Genomic DNA, 16,678 nt, shown 5'->3' on the forward strand with positions numbered 1-16,678 from the left:
AGCAGACTGAGGCAAATGAAAGTTACAGAATTATTCAGACCACCAAAACCTTCGATGGGGCATTGTGTGCTTTAAACTGTTGCAGTTAAGCAAATTAAAACAGTCACCTCGTTCTTGATTTTTCTTCTGTTTCGTCATTAAGGGCTGGAGATCCTGTCTTTATTATTGAACAGCTAAGAAATGTTATTTTATTCATTTCAATTGCATGTTATTGCAATGCCTTAACAGCAAGTATCAAAGTATAGAAACATTTTACTGAATTTTTGAAGTTTAATGATTCCTAAAGTTCTGCAATGTGTAAAGGTTGTACTGAATTGTATTCTTTGATGATTTTCAAAGTTTGGTATATGGTACGTTTAATTACAGTATTTCATTACCAGAACTATAGGTGTTAAAGTTTTACTGAATTGCAGTAAAAAAGTTACAGTAATTAATTAAAACATAATTATTAATACCTGTAGCCCATACAAATCAATTATGCTAACTAGTATCGGTCCCAATTAGTTTGGATAATTGACTCTACTATAATATACTGTCACCTCCAAAATTATTGGCACCCTTGATAAAGATAAAAACTGTATAAAATAAACAACACAGGTAATGAGCTATATTTTATGCTCAAATATATGGGAAAACCATATTATTTTATTCTAATACAATTGCTCAGAGAAAAAGTTTTTTATTAACAAGTAATAAAACATTTTCTCAAAACGATAGGTGTCAGAATTATTGGCACCCCTAAAGATTCTTATAAATAAAATCAAACAAAATTAAATCTGCATTAACATTCTACTTCTAAAACAATACTGTATTTATGTATTTTTCAGGTTAAAGGGAATCTCCTATCTGTTTGTGAAAATGCAGACATACCTTGTACATGCCTTAAAGTGACTCAGAGTTTTGGAGGGGGAGGCATTTTAATTGGGACTTCTTTGCATGATTAAGTGGCATTGAAAATGGTCGATGCAGTCTTAAACCTGCTAAAGATGTTTTAAAAAAAAAATACAAGTAGTTCAAGCAAGATGGTTGATATCTGAGAAACAGTAAATAATATGTGCCTTAAAATTCGATCAGGGGATAATAAAAATGACTTGGCTAACCCATTTTCAGGAGTAATTGGAATTGTTCCTAACACATTGGGAACAGCTTGATGTACTGCATAACCGCTGTGTCTTGTGGACAAGGTAGCATAGGGGATTTTAAAGCAGTCATGTAAAAAACAATGCCTCTTTTCTTCTAATTACGTGGGGTGTATGTTTTATGAGTTTGGTCTGCTGAAGGTGCTAACTTCTGAAGACTTTTGGCTGCAATTTCTGGCCCCAGCTGAACACTTTATCCTGAAGTAAATTGCTCCAGGACACACATCATAATTTCTACAGTGGGAGGTAATGGATAATACTGTTTTTGCCTCTGTGGATTTATATTCAGCAAACTTCACATGAGGGTTTAGCCTGAGGAATTACTGAGAAACCTCTCTATAAACTAAACTTCATATTACTGGATCAAGGACTGCACAAACACAACATTGCTATAATCCACTTTGACCTTTTTTGTTTGGATATTTTTTTGAGGATATTTATACAAGGCGTCTCTTGAGGCAAGGCTTAGCTAATCTTCTTTGGGGACTTGGTCCAGAACACCCATGGTTTTATTGAAAGTGTCAAAAGAGTGGACAGATTGGATTTCCTGCTTTCTTTTGCATCTTCACATATCAGATACTTCAGTGGGTGAAAGATAGCAAAAGCTGGTTAATGTACAAGGCCTATGGATGTACAAGTAAATATATATAATACATATATACTGTATATGACTGACTTTGTGATACTTATCCTTTTTAATGGATAAGCTGCAGGGGTACTGGCATTGCCAGGGCAGTTCACAAGCTGGAGAATCTGCAAGACCATGAAAGCTAACCATGCAGCAAGTTCTTGCCAGAGGACACTGATGGAGACAACAGGACACAGGATGAATGAAATACAGAAGCTGAACTCCATGTGTGATTCCCAGTACAGTACTGACAGTGTAGGCACAGTGAAAGGCTTGCACAAAGGATTGTGGATTTTAATGCTAGCAGATTGTAATTTCAGTTTTATCTGGTACATTTGATCATTCCTGTTCATTTCCATATGTTGGCCGGAGCATGTGGAATACCTCCCCTACCATAACAAAGCTTCTGGTTTCTTTCTGGGAACCACTGTTAGATGCCATTGTTACTGATTATAGCTGTCGTTTCTAATTTGAGATGTTCTTCCTCTCTGTTTGGTGTGTATATCTATTGGGTCATTCAGTTGATCATAATGATGGCGGATCTTAATATCAACACCATTCAAAAACCCCAAACCATTTTTTTTAAGACAAAAGAAGAAAAACAAATGTTTTGGTTTTCAAAAAAGTCAATTTTCTTTTAATTGGTTTAATTGTCAGCTTTATATATTTACATCTTTTTGAGATCAATTGAGTAGACCCCTATGTGCGCATGGTCATTATTGTAACCAAGTGTTCCTGATGTTGCATTCTTAATATTAGCTATAATAGAGATTGACACTTTTATGTGGTGTCATCAACTTTTGCAGTAGGTGGTCTAGGTTTAATTATTAAGGAATAACCAATGCACTGCAGAAGACACTAGAATGCTGAAATGGAATGTGGTCTACTTGGTTTCCAGCAGTTATACCTTAGAATTCTAATTGTGTGTTTTGAGGTTAAAGTTCCTTGTGACCTAGCAGAGGGATCCACCAGGTGGAGGTCTGCAAGATTCTAGGCTTACCTTAGTAGTAGGTTACTAGAGGCTGAATATGGCAAGCATGTGCCTGGCCTTTAATCCTTAAAATAACAGTCAAATAAATTGCCCGATGTAACAGCATCAACTCTGTAACTGTACTGAAATGTGGCTCCAGGAATCTTTTGTAGAAATTCCCTTGGCATGCTATTTGTATATAGGACCAGAGCTCTAAAATGCTAACAGATGTATTTAAGATATGAAATATATGACCATTTTAATCATGTTGTTTTGCAGATTGAAGTGGATGGCAGACAAACAACAAATGTTTTAGTGAATCTTATCTCCCAAACTGAATATGATGCAGCAGTTACTCCTGTATATGATGAAGGACCAGCAGCACCAATGATGGGACAAGCAACCACCGGTAAGGCATTATAATAAATCAAAAGGGACTTACTTTATAACAAAAACAATGTAACAAATCCAATTGAACCAAAATCCAAATTTACCAAATCCAGTTCACCTTGTACAGCGCACATTCTTTTACCCATGCGCGGCTCAGTGACTAAACATGTCGGCAAGTAAACGTAAATGCTTGGTTTGAACAATTCAAAAATAAGTAGTTGAGAAGCTGGAAAAAAAGGTAGTCCTGTAACACATCTTTCAGTGGAATATGGAATTGGTGAACAGACGGTTTGTGATTTAAAAAAGGAGGAAGCGTTGATTTCATACACAAGTAGCTCTGATTTTTCAAGCAGTTTGTCTAAGAGGAAATAAATGAAGAAATCAAGGATACCCGACTACTTTAAGAAACTATAAATGAAGTACAGTATGCTGTCTATGTTTTCGTAGGTTTTGCATTATCTGTGTTTTTGTTTTATTCGGGGGGCGTTCCTCCCTTCCATTACCCCAGTTAATCGAGTTGACTGTATGAGGATTAACTGTGAACATCTGGCTGTATATTACAAAAAAAAAAAAGTCATTTATAAAATAAGTATATTGCATATTTTGTCCCTATGTGTAGATGTTGTTCCGGCACCTACAAATCTGCAGTTCTCTGAAGTGACGCAGACCAGCTTTAGGGCTACATGGGACCATGGGGCTCCAGATGTGGCACTCTACAGGATTAGCTGGGTGGAAGAGGGAGGCACAGACATACAACATGTAAGGACTACAGCAATATTGTTGTTGATGTGTCAGCATCTTATGTCTAAAACAATGTTTTCAGTTGATTTAGGGTTAGACTGATGCAGCTTGATTTCTCCTCTCAGGCAATCCTCAACAGTGACGAAAACAACCAACTGCTGGAGGATCTGACTCCAGATACTCTGTATAAAGTGCATGTCACTGCTATCTACCCTGATGAATCGGAAAGCGAAGACCTAATAGGCAATCAGCGTACCTGTAAGCCCCACTTTAAAAATGAAAATACTTCCACAAAAACCTTGTAAAGAAAATGTTCATTATTTTATCATTGCGTTGCATTTATTTATACATTTTTTCATTTATTTTCTAGTGTCAGAATATAAACCACCACCACCAGGTAAGGTTTTTTCTTTTTTTTTTTTTTAAGAGGACAGTTATTAACAGTAAGCATTAAAAGCGTAGCAATATTACTGTGCATAACTATCACTTTTGGGTTCCCTATAGTTCTTACATTGAAAGTGGTTGTAGCTAACACAATAATTTCATGAATCTTACCTGTCATGAACCTCCATTCGCCATGTCTCAAAAGTACAGCTCATTCCCCTATTGACTAACACGCTTTGAATCTGAAGAAACTACTGAGGTAAAGAAACCGTAGAAGTGAAACAGTAACAGACTTTGCTGGGAGACAAAGCAAGCACAATGAGAGCTTCATTTAACCCAGTGTTGTACCAGCTAGCATTACTTTTAAAGACGTTTCTACAACACTTATTTTTAAAGACGTTTCTACAACACTTATTTTTAAAGACGTTTCTACACACTTATTTTTAAAAATGCTACATCACTTATTTTTTCTTTTAAAATGCATGCTTGAGACCTATAAGCACTAGCAGGAATTATTTTGTTAGCTTAAACTTGCAAATAAACAGTGCATTTATTTTGATAGTGCATCCTCATAGTAAGTGACTGTGTTGTGATGCATAGTCATGTATTTTTTTCCCTAGACCCAATGAGTGCCCCGGCCAACCTCCAGGTGTACAATGCCACCTCCAGCACCCTGACTGTCAAGTGGGACCCTGCCATCGGCAGAGTACTGAGATACAGGGTCGCATACGTGCCAACAGGAGGAGATCCTGAGCTCACGGTAAATGTAGCAATGTCTGTATGTTTTACAAGTGTACAGTGGGCTGTTATACTTTCTGGTTCTATTCACGTGTACAGGGGGCTGTTAATCTTTCTGGTTTTTATTCAAGTGTACAGGGGGCTGTTATGCTTTTAAATCCTAAAGATTTTTAAGAATGTTGCCAAGGTGTTGGGAGAAAAAAACAAACAAACACTGTTATCAGAGAATAAAAATTAATTGCAGCTATTAAATTGTAGCTTATGGGTATATATCTGACTAAATACTGTTATTTAATCTAGATTCAAAATGGCACTATGGCAGTCTCTTGTAATAAAACAAAATATTGAGGAATATTGGTGGGTTTCTGGTAACTCTTAATGGATATGGCAGTTGTATTTGACATAAACAGGGTATCTTAAAATGAAGATTCCGAGCACAGAATTGCTAATATAATTGTATCAAATCCTTTTACACTATTGATTAATGTGGTTCACATTTTTATATGCAGACATGGCAACGGACATGGAGGAGGGAGTGGGAGATGTAGCCTGTAACAATGATTGGTCTAACTATTCTTTTATATTGCATAAATGTCATTTGATTGCTAAATCGATGCTTTCTGAAACTTATATGTTTCCAAGAACACGTAGTGTTGCTCGAGCTGGTGGGTGTAAAAGCTTAACATTTCTTAACAGGCCTCAGTTTTGTTTTCTCTGTTGATGTTTATCTCATGGGAGTGTTGTCTAACAAATGTAAAATTGTCTTGTAACAGCTAAAGAATATGCTGTTCAACACAAACCGACTGATTGACTATCTGTTCACACAGTTTTGTACCAGATAAAGATAAAAGCATTTTAAATTTGCCTAAACGGTTAATTTAGCACCCTCTTGTAAAGTGGTATTTATACCCTGAGTACGGTATGCACACAGTGGTTGCATGTAGACATATAAAAGCAAGCACTACAGCGTGAAGTGTATTAAAAGAATCGTGTCGCTGTGATAGAAGTCTATTCATTACTCAAGCTGCCTCATTCAATACAAGTAAATGGATTGGATTGGAGTTGATTTCCCATGAATTTTCTGCCTGATAATGTTTTGAACAGTTCCTCTAAATGACACTTGCATCTTCCCTTAACTTTTGAATCACTACAATTCTAATGTAAGGAAAAAAGCTGTGTTGGGGGGGAAAAAAACAAAAACAAACCTATAATAAACTATGACAATAACTATGAGAATTACAGTGTTGTAATCCTAACTTGCTGCATCTTGGATAAAGACGCCTGCCAAATAAAAAAAATAAAGCTGAGCTGAGTGAGTTTAGCCAAGAAGATTGATAAGAATGTGCCTCATACAGTGATTCTATTAGGCACTTGCTTTGAGTTTGCCCTGACTCTGACCCTAAACTTTACATTTGAGTTCCCCAGGCTGATATTTGGAAAGGGTAGCAAACATGCCTTAAACCTGTCTTGAAGAGTAGCTATTGATCCTAATTAATCTCAACATTTAGGTATTGAAGTGTGAGACAGATTATTAACCTGCTTTATCTTAAAATTCATATGAATTGCACAGATGTAAGCAGTGTGGCCGGGGTTAAGAGTTGCTAGTGAGAAGTATGAGGTTTCCTCCAGAATGTACTGTATCTTTATATGATGTGTCATCTGAAAATGTAGACGAGACACACAGTCATTCTAGCTCTGACCCACCTTGCAATTAAGTAATCAGTGACTGCTGTAGAGATGAAGCCTTCAGGTCAATGACAGCATGCCAGCAGTACCGGAGAGTGTTTTGTTATGAGACCCTGTTGATTAAGCTAGTTTCATATGTAAGAAAACCTCATTTACTGAGCAGTCTGACACCTGCAATACCAAATGTCAGCAGTGGTATTGGGCTTGCATTTGCACACTGACAGAGAGTTAAAACAGGAGCCAAACCAAATACTCTTAAGTCAAATGTTCCTGTTCCCTAAACGGGCTGGCTGCCTCTTTTTAAATGGAAACAGTATTAAAAGTAACACACACAGCCATTTAAATATATTAATCTTTTAACATGTCAAATATAGGCCAAAGCCATCACATAACACTTTATTGATAAAGTTAAATTAATTAAAAAAAAAATTAAACAGAATAATGATTTCTTGTTGTGTTTATGTGCCAATAATAAGGAATGCCTTTCAATCCACTGCAAACGAACCCCCAGCTGTGTCGCTCAGCGCCTGCAGTCTCCATCATGCCATGGACGTGGTGCCAAGCTTCCTGAAACACTTCCAGGCAACATTGTTGAAAAATAAAATAACTTAAAAAGAAGCTTTTTTTTTGTTTTAGTTATTGCATGTGTCATGTACTTCTCGATTGGTATGCATGCACCAATTGTGCAGCTTTATTAACCCCTAAGAGAGGAGAGACTCTTTCAACTCCAACGCATGTAATGGAAAGACTTGGGTCTGCAGTGACTCCCCTATCCCAAACCCCAGTACTGCTAAAGGTCATTTAGGAATATAATGCTAAATAGTTTATTATTATGATAATATTTAGGCATTTTGACATGTCCTGTTCAATTATCGGTCCTCCTCAAAGGAACTTGCAACCCTGTAATAAGTAGTCAAATGTATTGTCTTTATAATTAAGCTTTATATAACACAAACGACAAGCTAATGTTCAATCTGGAAAGAAATGCACATTAGGTTTGAAAACTGTTCCACTTGTCCTGGGGCTGACTTTTAACCTATTGTACTGTGTATGTGATGTATTTTCTTGAGAAACAGATGTAGCAGGACAGTGCAGTCACATTTCATTTTATTAAGGTTTACACAGCAAAATAAAACAGTGTGGTTTGCCCCACTCATTTAAAAAATCTGAAGAGCACACTGTTGATGGTTTATCTTCAAAATGAAAACACATAAAATGTATATACAGATGTGCTCAAATTTGTTGGTACCCCTCCACAAAAAACGAAGAATGCACAATTTTCTCTGAAATAACTTGAAACTGACCAAAGTAATTGGCATCCACCATTGTTTATTCCGTATTTAATAGAAATCAGATTTGGTTTTGATTTTTTATTCAACATAATATTGTAAATAATAAAACAAATGAAAATGGCATGGACAAAAATGATGGGACCGCTAACCTAATATATTGTTGCACAACCTTTAGAGGTTGATTGCCAATCAAACGTTTTCTGTAGCTCTCAATGAGACTTCTGCACCTGTTAACAGGTAGTTTGGCCCACTCTTCCTGAGCAAACTGCTCCAGCTGTCTCAGGTTTGATGGGTGCCTTCTCCAGACTGCAAGTTTCAGCTCTTTCCATAGATGTTCAATAGGATTCAGATCAGGACTCATAGAAGGCCACTTCAGAATAGTCCAATGTTTTGTTCTTATCCATTCTTGGGTGCTTTTAGCTGTGTGTTTTGGGTCATTATCCTGTTGGAGGACCCATGACCTGCGACTGAGACAGAGCTTTCTGACACTGGGCAGTACGTTTCGCTCCAGAATGCCTTGATAGTCTTGAGATTTAATTGTGCCCTGCACAGATTCAAGGCACCCTGTGCCAGGTGCAGCAAAGCAGCCCCAAAACATAACCGAGCCTCCTCCATGTTTCACTGTAGGTATGGTGTTCTTTTCTTTGAAAGCTTCATTTTTTCGTCTGTGAACATAGAGCTGATGTGACTTGCCAAAAAGCTCCAGTTTTGACTCATCTGTCCAAAGGACATTCTCCCAGAAGGATTGTGGCTTGTCAATATGCATTTTAGCAAATTCCAGTCTGACTTTTTTATGTTTTTCTTTCAAAAGTGGAGCCCTCCTGGGTCTTCTTCCATGGAGCCCACTTTCGCTCAAAAAGCGACGGATGGTGCGATCAGAAACTGACGTACCTTCACCTTGGAGTTCAGCTTGTATCTCTTTGGCAGTTATCCTTGGTTCTTTTTCTACCATTCGCACAATCCTTCTGTTCAATCTGGGGTCGATTTTCCTCTTGCGGCCGCGCCCAGGGAGGTTGGCTACAGTTCCATGGACCTTAAACTTCTTAATAATATTTGCAACTGTTGTCACAGGAACATCAAGCTGCTTGGATTTGGTCTTGTAGCCTTTACCTTTACCATGCTTCTCTATTATTTTCTTTCTGATCTCCTCAGACAACTTTCTCCTTTGCTTTCTCTGGTCCATGTTCAGTGTGGTGCACACAATGATACCAAACAGCACAGTGACGACTTTTCTCCATTTAAATAGGCTGAATGACTGATTACAAGATTGGAGACATGTGTGATACTAATTAAAGAAACTAATTAGTTTGAAATATCACTATAATCCAATTATTTATTATCTTTTCTAAGGGGTACCAACAAATGTGTCCAGGCCATTTTAGAATATCTTTGTAGAATAAGCAATAATTCATCTCTTTTCACAGCTTCTTTGCTTTATGCTATGACATACCAAAGGCATGCAAGTATACATGATAAAATAGCTTTTAATTTCATCACTTTTCAGGAGGAATGCAGCATTATTTCAATGAGCTGTAAGGGTACCAACAAATTTGAGCACGTCCGTAAGTGTGACATGACAGAGCAGCCAGGTGTTGAACAGCACCTTTCCTGAACATTTCAAATAGAATAGTAAGCATGTTAAGACACAGAAAAAAAAAGAAAAAAAACTAATTACATTGAAAAATGTGTCTATTTTGAAATGCGTCAGCTGGCTTGCAGTATTTGAAGTGTGATTGGCTATATTTAAATGTATTTCCCATTTTTCTATAACAAATCTTATTCAAGCTATTTCATAAGCAGTTACATACTTAAATGCAATGATGGTGTATATTATGATATTTAATATCACATATACCATTATCTGCGATGGACTGGCGTCCCGTCCAGGGTGTAGTCTCGCCTTGCACCCTGTGTATGCCGGGTTAGGTTCCGGCTCACCGCGACCCTGTAAAGGAGTAAGCTGTTAATGATAATGGATATACTGTTATCAACATTTTTAGAATTTGTTGTGCAAGTTTTTTCTTCTTCTTTTTTAATTTTTATTTCAAGAAATCTATGTGGCCATGTACATATTGTTTTATTACAGCTTTAGTTTAGACACCTGTCAAGAATAAAGCGGGTGTGAGTGGGTTTAGCGTCTACTCATTTTCTAAAGGTTTATATGCATTAATGTTGAATTGCCTTATTCTACAGACACAAGTGGGAGGCAAACAAAACAGCGTTGTGCTGCAGAAGCTGACCTCAGACACACCGTACACCATCTCTGTAACATCAGTCTACGAGGATGGGGAGGGGGGAAGTATAACGGGCCGAGGCAAGACCAGTAAGTATACAAAACAACGGTTTGGTATAACTACTTGCATGTTGTTTTGGTCTTTTACAGCATAAACTACATATTCTTTTCAGTGTTTTGGAACTCATTGAATTTTTGGGAGTTTTCCCCTCTCTGAAAAAGATGACATGTGAAGGTTATCGTCTGAGGGTTTGTGAACAATGTTCTTACTGTGTAGATATACCAGAACCAATTATGTTGTTTTAAATTATTACATTTTAAAATTCGTAGAGAATACTTTTGGGATTGCATTCTGTAGTATCTTACAATAGCTCCAATAATTTGTCCATTACCTTTGCGATACATATCTTTTTAACAATTGGGAAAGTGGACTGAAGTTTTAGGCTATTAGATTTTCTTGGTGCTATGTGGATTATTATATCATATTTTTGTCAAAAAAAGTTGCTGCGTCACTATGAAAATAAAGCTATTTCTATCACGCCGTGCTATATACTAGAACTCTTATCATGTTTGTTTCTATATTATAGAGCCACTTGGTGCTCCAAAGAACTTGAGAGTAACGGATCCAACGACAAGCACTTTGAATGTGAGGTGGGACCCTGCTGAAGGCAATGTCCGTCAGTACATGGTCCTGTATGTTCCATCCACTGGAGGAGCTGAGGACATGGTATGGGTTACCTTACATTCCTTCTGCCCTATTCCGCTATGCTTTGCATGTGGTATCTCTGGCTGTGCAAGTCAGTGTTCAATTAAACATGTTGTTCTAGTTTAGCTGCCAGCTCCATCAGAACCGCCCCCTTTTCTTCAGTGTTTGATGTCTCCAGGTAGTAAGTACAACGCTGGAGCGGTTATAAATCACTTTGGCAGTTTATGAGTTATGTCTGATGGCTCTCTGCAGTTCTACAGCTGTAAAACCCTGCTGTTCACAAGTTGGAGGCTCTTTTTCCTTGTAGCAGACATGTTTAATCACAGTGCGCAGGGTATGAGGGGGGTTAGAGGAAACACCAGCGGGCTTGGAAAATGCCGCCTCATTCTTTAGTTGCAATATCTGCCCAGCTGCAATACATATGTAAATGATTTTATTTTTATTTTTCAGTGATCCTAGTCCACGAGAAGTAACAAACTTGCATGTACATTATATTAGATCATTGGATATAAAACTGAGCCCTATGCACTGAAAATGTGCTGGGTCTCTGGCCTTAATGGACAATGTGTGCAATTGTACTCTATTTACTGTACTGCATTGACTGCCTGAAGATTTCAGTTGAATGGCTGGAAGTTGTTTTATGCATGCAATACTAAGTTTACAAGTTTATAATAGCAAACACGTGCCTTTAATTCATTGAATTATTACAATGTATGTTATTAGCCACCCAAAAAACATATGCATATCTTATACTTGTATGTATATCTTATACTTTGGATAGTTTGATATTTGACTTTTCTTATAGTTTCCCCTGGTTACAGTGCTATGAATTTCAAAGATTTCTAAGTGTTAAAAGATGGTTCTATTTATTTCCATATCATTCTGATTTCTAAATTGAAACCAAAACAGTATAAGACCAGTTCTTTATTCTGAGTGATCTGAATCGGCCCTTTTTGTGAACAGGTACGAGTGACTGGAGGCTCGACCTCCACAGTTCTAAGGAACCTTCAGTCTGACACCGGATACACTATCACTGTTGTTCCAGTTTATTCTGAAGGGGAAGGTGGACGACTCTCTGGCACCGGCAAGACACGTATGTTCATTTTGAATTGCTGCTTTTAAGATTGCAGTGGCCGTTAAATGTGTTCCTAAAATAAAGAAGCTGGTAAAATGCTGCATGCATATAATACAAAATAATCTCCTCAGTACTCAACATGTTAGTCCTTCATTTTGAGCTTTGTATTTGTGGAGAAATAACTGCTGATTAATAGCAGAAACATCAAAGTGCCTTGTGTCTAGACTGGTCCATTAAAGAGGGGGGGAGGGGGGAGGAATACGATGAGTAATTCTGTCTTGTTTGTGGGAAGTTCTGTGCTTTCAAATTACAAATACGACACTTAAAAAAAACCGCACTTGAGAACATTGCTATGGTATGACATTTGTTTCTTAAAGGTTTTACTTTCTATTATCAAGTGTTTTTGAAATTGCTGATATTTTTTTTTGAAGCTGTACCTGAAGCTGTACCTGTATTTACATGTATTTGCATATTTAAAGCTAAACTGTAACCCTAGTAACATTCTGCATTATATGCTGCGTTGTGCTTTTGAAGCCTTTAGGACCAGTTCCATCAGCCATTTGCCAATATTCTGTTTATTGGAGCTGAGATAGTCATATTGTAACCAGTGGACTTATCATAATAAGGGTAGCCGTGGAAACCTTAGAACTGGGTTAAAAGTTGCCTTTGCTTTCATTTTGTTTTGTTTTTGTTCACAGTGATCCGCGGTTCACCAAGAAATGTCCAAGTTTACAATCCAACTCCAAACACCCTGAATGTGCGCTGGGAGCCTGCTGTGGGGCAGGTCCAGCAGTATCGTGTCATCTACGCTCCCCTGAGTGGAACAAGACCTTCTGAGTCTGTGAGTACTTTCAATAATCAGATGCCACAAAATCTGGTTAATCAGCATATAACCACCCTATACAGAGGGAGCAGTGTGTGGAATAGGGAGGGAAAAGTTAAAGCAGTTAGACTTTCATTTATTGAAAAAGAAATGAGAAGAAGTTTATGTTCAGAAAAAAAGATTTTGACCCATTGAAGGAATTTGTCCAAATAAAATAAAATAATAATACATACATACATACATATACTGAGAGGGATCAAAGTAATAGAAATAAGCAATTTAGATGTTGTATTTCCATGTGGATGATGTCAACTTTTGACTGCCTTCTTTTTTATATTCTCAACCTTCTAAGATGTTATGCATGTGCTTCAGAAGGAAGGACAGATAGTCTTTCATAACACTATAAAAAACAACTCGTCATATCAATAATATTCCAAGGCTAAACCATGTCTTTCTCAAGGATGGTACTGCGCCAATATTATTGCCAGCCAATACTCTGCCCTAGTTATAAATTCCTGTGTTACTGGTAATTGGGTCCCACTGGTGGGGTTGCATTACCAGGTGCACAGTAAGGCTGTCTGTTTGCTGACAACGGCATCATTTCTGGAGCAGGCATTTGTTATATTAGCTGTGTCCATTTTAATTTTTACAAAGTGTTTCTTGACCATACAGTAAGATTACTTTTCTAAATAATTCAGCCTGCTCTCCACACTCAATAAAAAGTGCTGGGTTGTAAAATTGTAGCTGTAGTTATCTCGGGATAATTATACTATAGTGGTGTTGATTGTTTTCACTTGTCTTTATTGCCAATAGGTGCTTGTGCCAGGAAATACCAACAATGCATTCCTGGACCGCCTGACCCCGGAAACACCTTATTCTGTCAACGTCGTGGCTCTATATTCTGATGGAGAAGGAGCGCAAGTCTCATCCCAGGGAACAACATGTAAGAGGTTTACTGCACGTGAATTACGCTGAATGATTTCCAACAATAATACTCGACACCATAGAGACTTGAGTGTTAAGTGTGTTTGTGACTTGGATCCTCATCTGTCCAATGCACATGTGTTGTAGTCAAGCACTTGGAATTAGTAGCATAGTGAATACAACATGGACACATAGAAACAGAGTATTGTAAACAGGTAACACTTTAGTTTAGGTATCTGTATATTAGGTATATTAGCAAAAAAAAAAAAAAAGAATGGCAAAAGTGTATAATAACTGTATTATAAAAGCAACGCCAGCCCATACAATTGGTGAGACAGGCAGACAGACAGACTATATCTATTATAACTGATTTATAAACAATAGCAAAAAAAAAACAAAAAAAAAACAATGGCACAAGTGTAATAGCATTATGAATAGCATGTTATAGATTGTTTATAATGACTTATAGTGGCTATGTAAATAAAGGGTCACGCTTTACTTTAAGGGACGCTTGTTTAGCTTATTAACTGTTAACAAGCGTTCATTTTGAGCTCAGGGTTATACCTGAAGATCTTTCTAAACTAATGTAAGGGGCAGAGTTGTGTGATGCACTGCCGTTACGGATTCTGTTCCCCGTCGGTGAGATGAGGTTAAAAGCTCTGTACCACGAATGCAGATGAACCCAGCTCTTCTGCATTGTGGGTGAGACGGCTGCTAATAAAAACCTGATTTAAATTGCTAAACATTACTACAATAAGAATTTCAACCGATTTCAAATATATGATTGACTGGGAATTGATAATCCATAGGGCTCTGATGTTTGCAGTGTTAGCTGGCCTATTATATAATAACTAACAATTAACAGAAAAATAAATCATGCATTTTAACATATTTATTAGGTGGTTGTTAATAGTTAATAGGCAGCCCTTAAAATAAAGTGTGACCAAATAAAGGGTTACCTGATTTCCATTACACGAGAGTAGATGTTAAAACTTCATGCTGATTTGAACTCGGCTCTCGCCAAGATAAACACCAACTAAGACGTAGCTTTACAGTAAACTAATGTGATCCATATGTGTCTCCATCCATTTACGTTTCCTTCCATATGATGATGTAGATATCCTTCTGTCTGGTGTTAATGGCTGAAGTGTAATGCTGGCTCCAGGGATCAGCTTATTTTGCCTCCCTTGCGCATCAGCTAACAAGAGATTCAGTTATGGAAGTGCAGTGTGTTAAAGACATACCACAATTCATGATAATTTGCATTAGCGATATGCTTACAGCACACTTGTAATTGTTTCCATATATGAAGGAAAGTCTCTATTGGCACACATTCTTAACTGAAAATGACCTGTTAACAACTGTGTGGAATTGGAATAAAGGAACATCACGCAGCTTCTATAAAGCAGGCTGACAGGACTGGTGCAAAATGACTGGACTTTGAACAGAGGGGAGATTATGCTGAACAATACATGTCCAACACATCAGTCATTTCCTCCAGCTAGGGGCACTTCACCAAAGACAAGGTCAATCATGTGCAAATAATGACATATGGAATTGACTTTCATGGTGTTATAGACAAAAAAAAAGTATGTTTTTCGGTTAATGTTTTGTACTTAGTACTGGATCCCCAGGCTGCATGGAATTGAAATGGCTGTTTAAAGTGAGTTTCAGGATATTTCCTGTTGGATAATGACTGCTCCTCTCAGAGCATCTGGTCTAGGTTTCTGGTATGTAGTGATATCGTATGTGGAGTTTTCTGGAAATGGTATTGAAAGACCCTTGTACTCTACAAACACATGTCAGTTTATGCTTATATACATCTGTAAACCTTTTTCCACAGTTGTTAATAGCAGGTAACAATTTGGCAACTTCTCTAATGCAGACATACAGCGTTTAAAAAAAAAAAAAAAAAAAAAAAACCATTGCATGAAACTTTCTGTCACAGGTGGACAGGATGTGGTTAGGGGGAAAAATAAAAAGCAAGAGTTCTTGAAAATGCTTGAGCACAGAAAAGTGTACTTTTATAATGTAATGAATCAAATTATACTGTGGTACAGCAAGGGTTGAGTTCATTTTAATGAGGTGCCATTCCAAATCATGTTTTGGGTTGAAAATTGTGAGACGTGCATTATAACATTTTTACTAAACTGATTGTATTAAAATCCTAAGGCATTGCAATAAAATATTCAAAGCCAGTGGATTCTTCCACTCAGCACAATGTACATTTTATTATAAGTAGCAGTGCGTCATATTTTTTCTTTCCTATTTCAGTGCCTCGCAGCGGGCCAAGAAACCTCAGAGTGTTTGATGCAACCACAAACAGCCTGAGTGTAAACTGGGATCACGCTGAGGGGCCTGTTCAGCAGTACAGGATCATCTACGCTCCCACTACTGGCGATCCCATCGAAGAATTTGTAAGTTAATACCCTTCTGTAATGTATTAATTGAAGAATGTGTACGTTAATACTCTTCTGTAATGTATTAATTGAAGAATGTGTACGTTAATACTCTTCTGTAATGTATTAATTGCACTGTAGGATGTTTTCATTAAATTATTTGTAAAGAATGTATTTACTGCGAACCCAAGATACGTAATGGAAACCTAAAGGTTCAAAAAGACATTGTCTCTAAACCTCTACAAGCAGCTGATTTACAGCAAGCTCCATCCATATGTATGTTGTGTTTTTCAGCAGTTAGATAACCTCATTAAAAAAACAAACAAACAAACAAAACAAAAAACCTCAATTTGTACGTAAGTCAATATTGCTCTTCTGCAGTGTGAAAGGGACTTGTATTATTACACGTGGCTTTAGCCTATCCTGGATTATCACTTTTTACTTAGTTTGAGATAGTCACTCCACAAGTGTAATTCCTACTACAGTGTAGGGCTTTCTGCCAGCCAAAATTGTTGTGCTCATTTTGTAATGCATTATGACTGTACCGTCT

At 37.3% G+C, this 16,678-nt stretch overlaps 1 protein-coding gene across 4 annotated transcripts in view; it reads left to right on the forward strand.

The window, feature by feature from the left end:
* The window catches only part of LOC117410940 (collagen alpha-1(XII) chain-like), a 98,396-nt gene that overhangs the window by 43,907 nt on the left and 37,811 nt on the right, over positions 1-16,678 (forward strand). For all 4 annotated transcript variants that reach the window (XM_059025879.1, XM_059025878.1, XM_034017904.3 and 1 more), the window contains 11 exons: positions 3,017-3,146; positions 3,747-3,886; positions 3,994-4,126; positions 4,239-4,265; positions 4,873-5,012; positions 10,162-10,291; positions 10,789-10,928; positions 11,871-12,000; positions 12,681-12,823; positions 13,619-13,748; positions 16,004-16,146. In XM_059025879.1, the coding sequence (XP_058881862.1) occupies positions 3,017-3,146; positions 3,747-3,886; positions 3,994-4,126; positions 4,239-4,265; positions 4,873-5,012; positions 10,162-10,291; positions 10,789-10,928; positions 11,871-12,000; positions 12,681-12,823; positions 13,619-13,748; positions 16,004-16,146 (1,386 nt within the window). The remainder of the gene's footprint in view (positions 1-3,016; positions 3,147-3,746; positions 3,887-3,993; positions 4,127-4,238; positions 4,266-4,872; positions 5,013-10,161; positions 10,292-10,788; positions 10,929-11,870; positions 12,001-12,680; positions 12,824-13,618; positions 13,749-16,003; positions 16,147-16,678) is intronic.

This window comes from Acipenser ruthenus, chromosome 6, assembly GCF_902713425.1.
Source record: "Acipenser ruthenus chromosome 6, fAciRut3.2 maternal haplotype, whole genome shotgun sequence".
NCBI lineage: Eukaryota > Metazoa > Chordata > Actinopteri > Acipenseriformes > Acipenseridae > Acipenser > Acipenser ruthenus.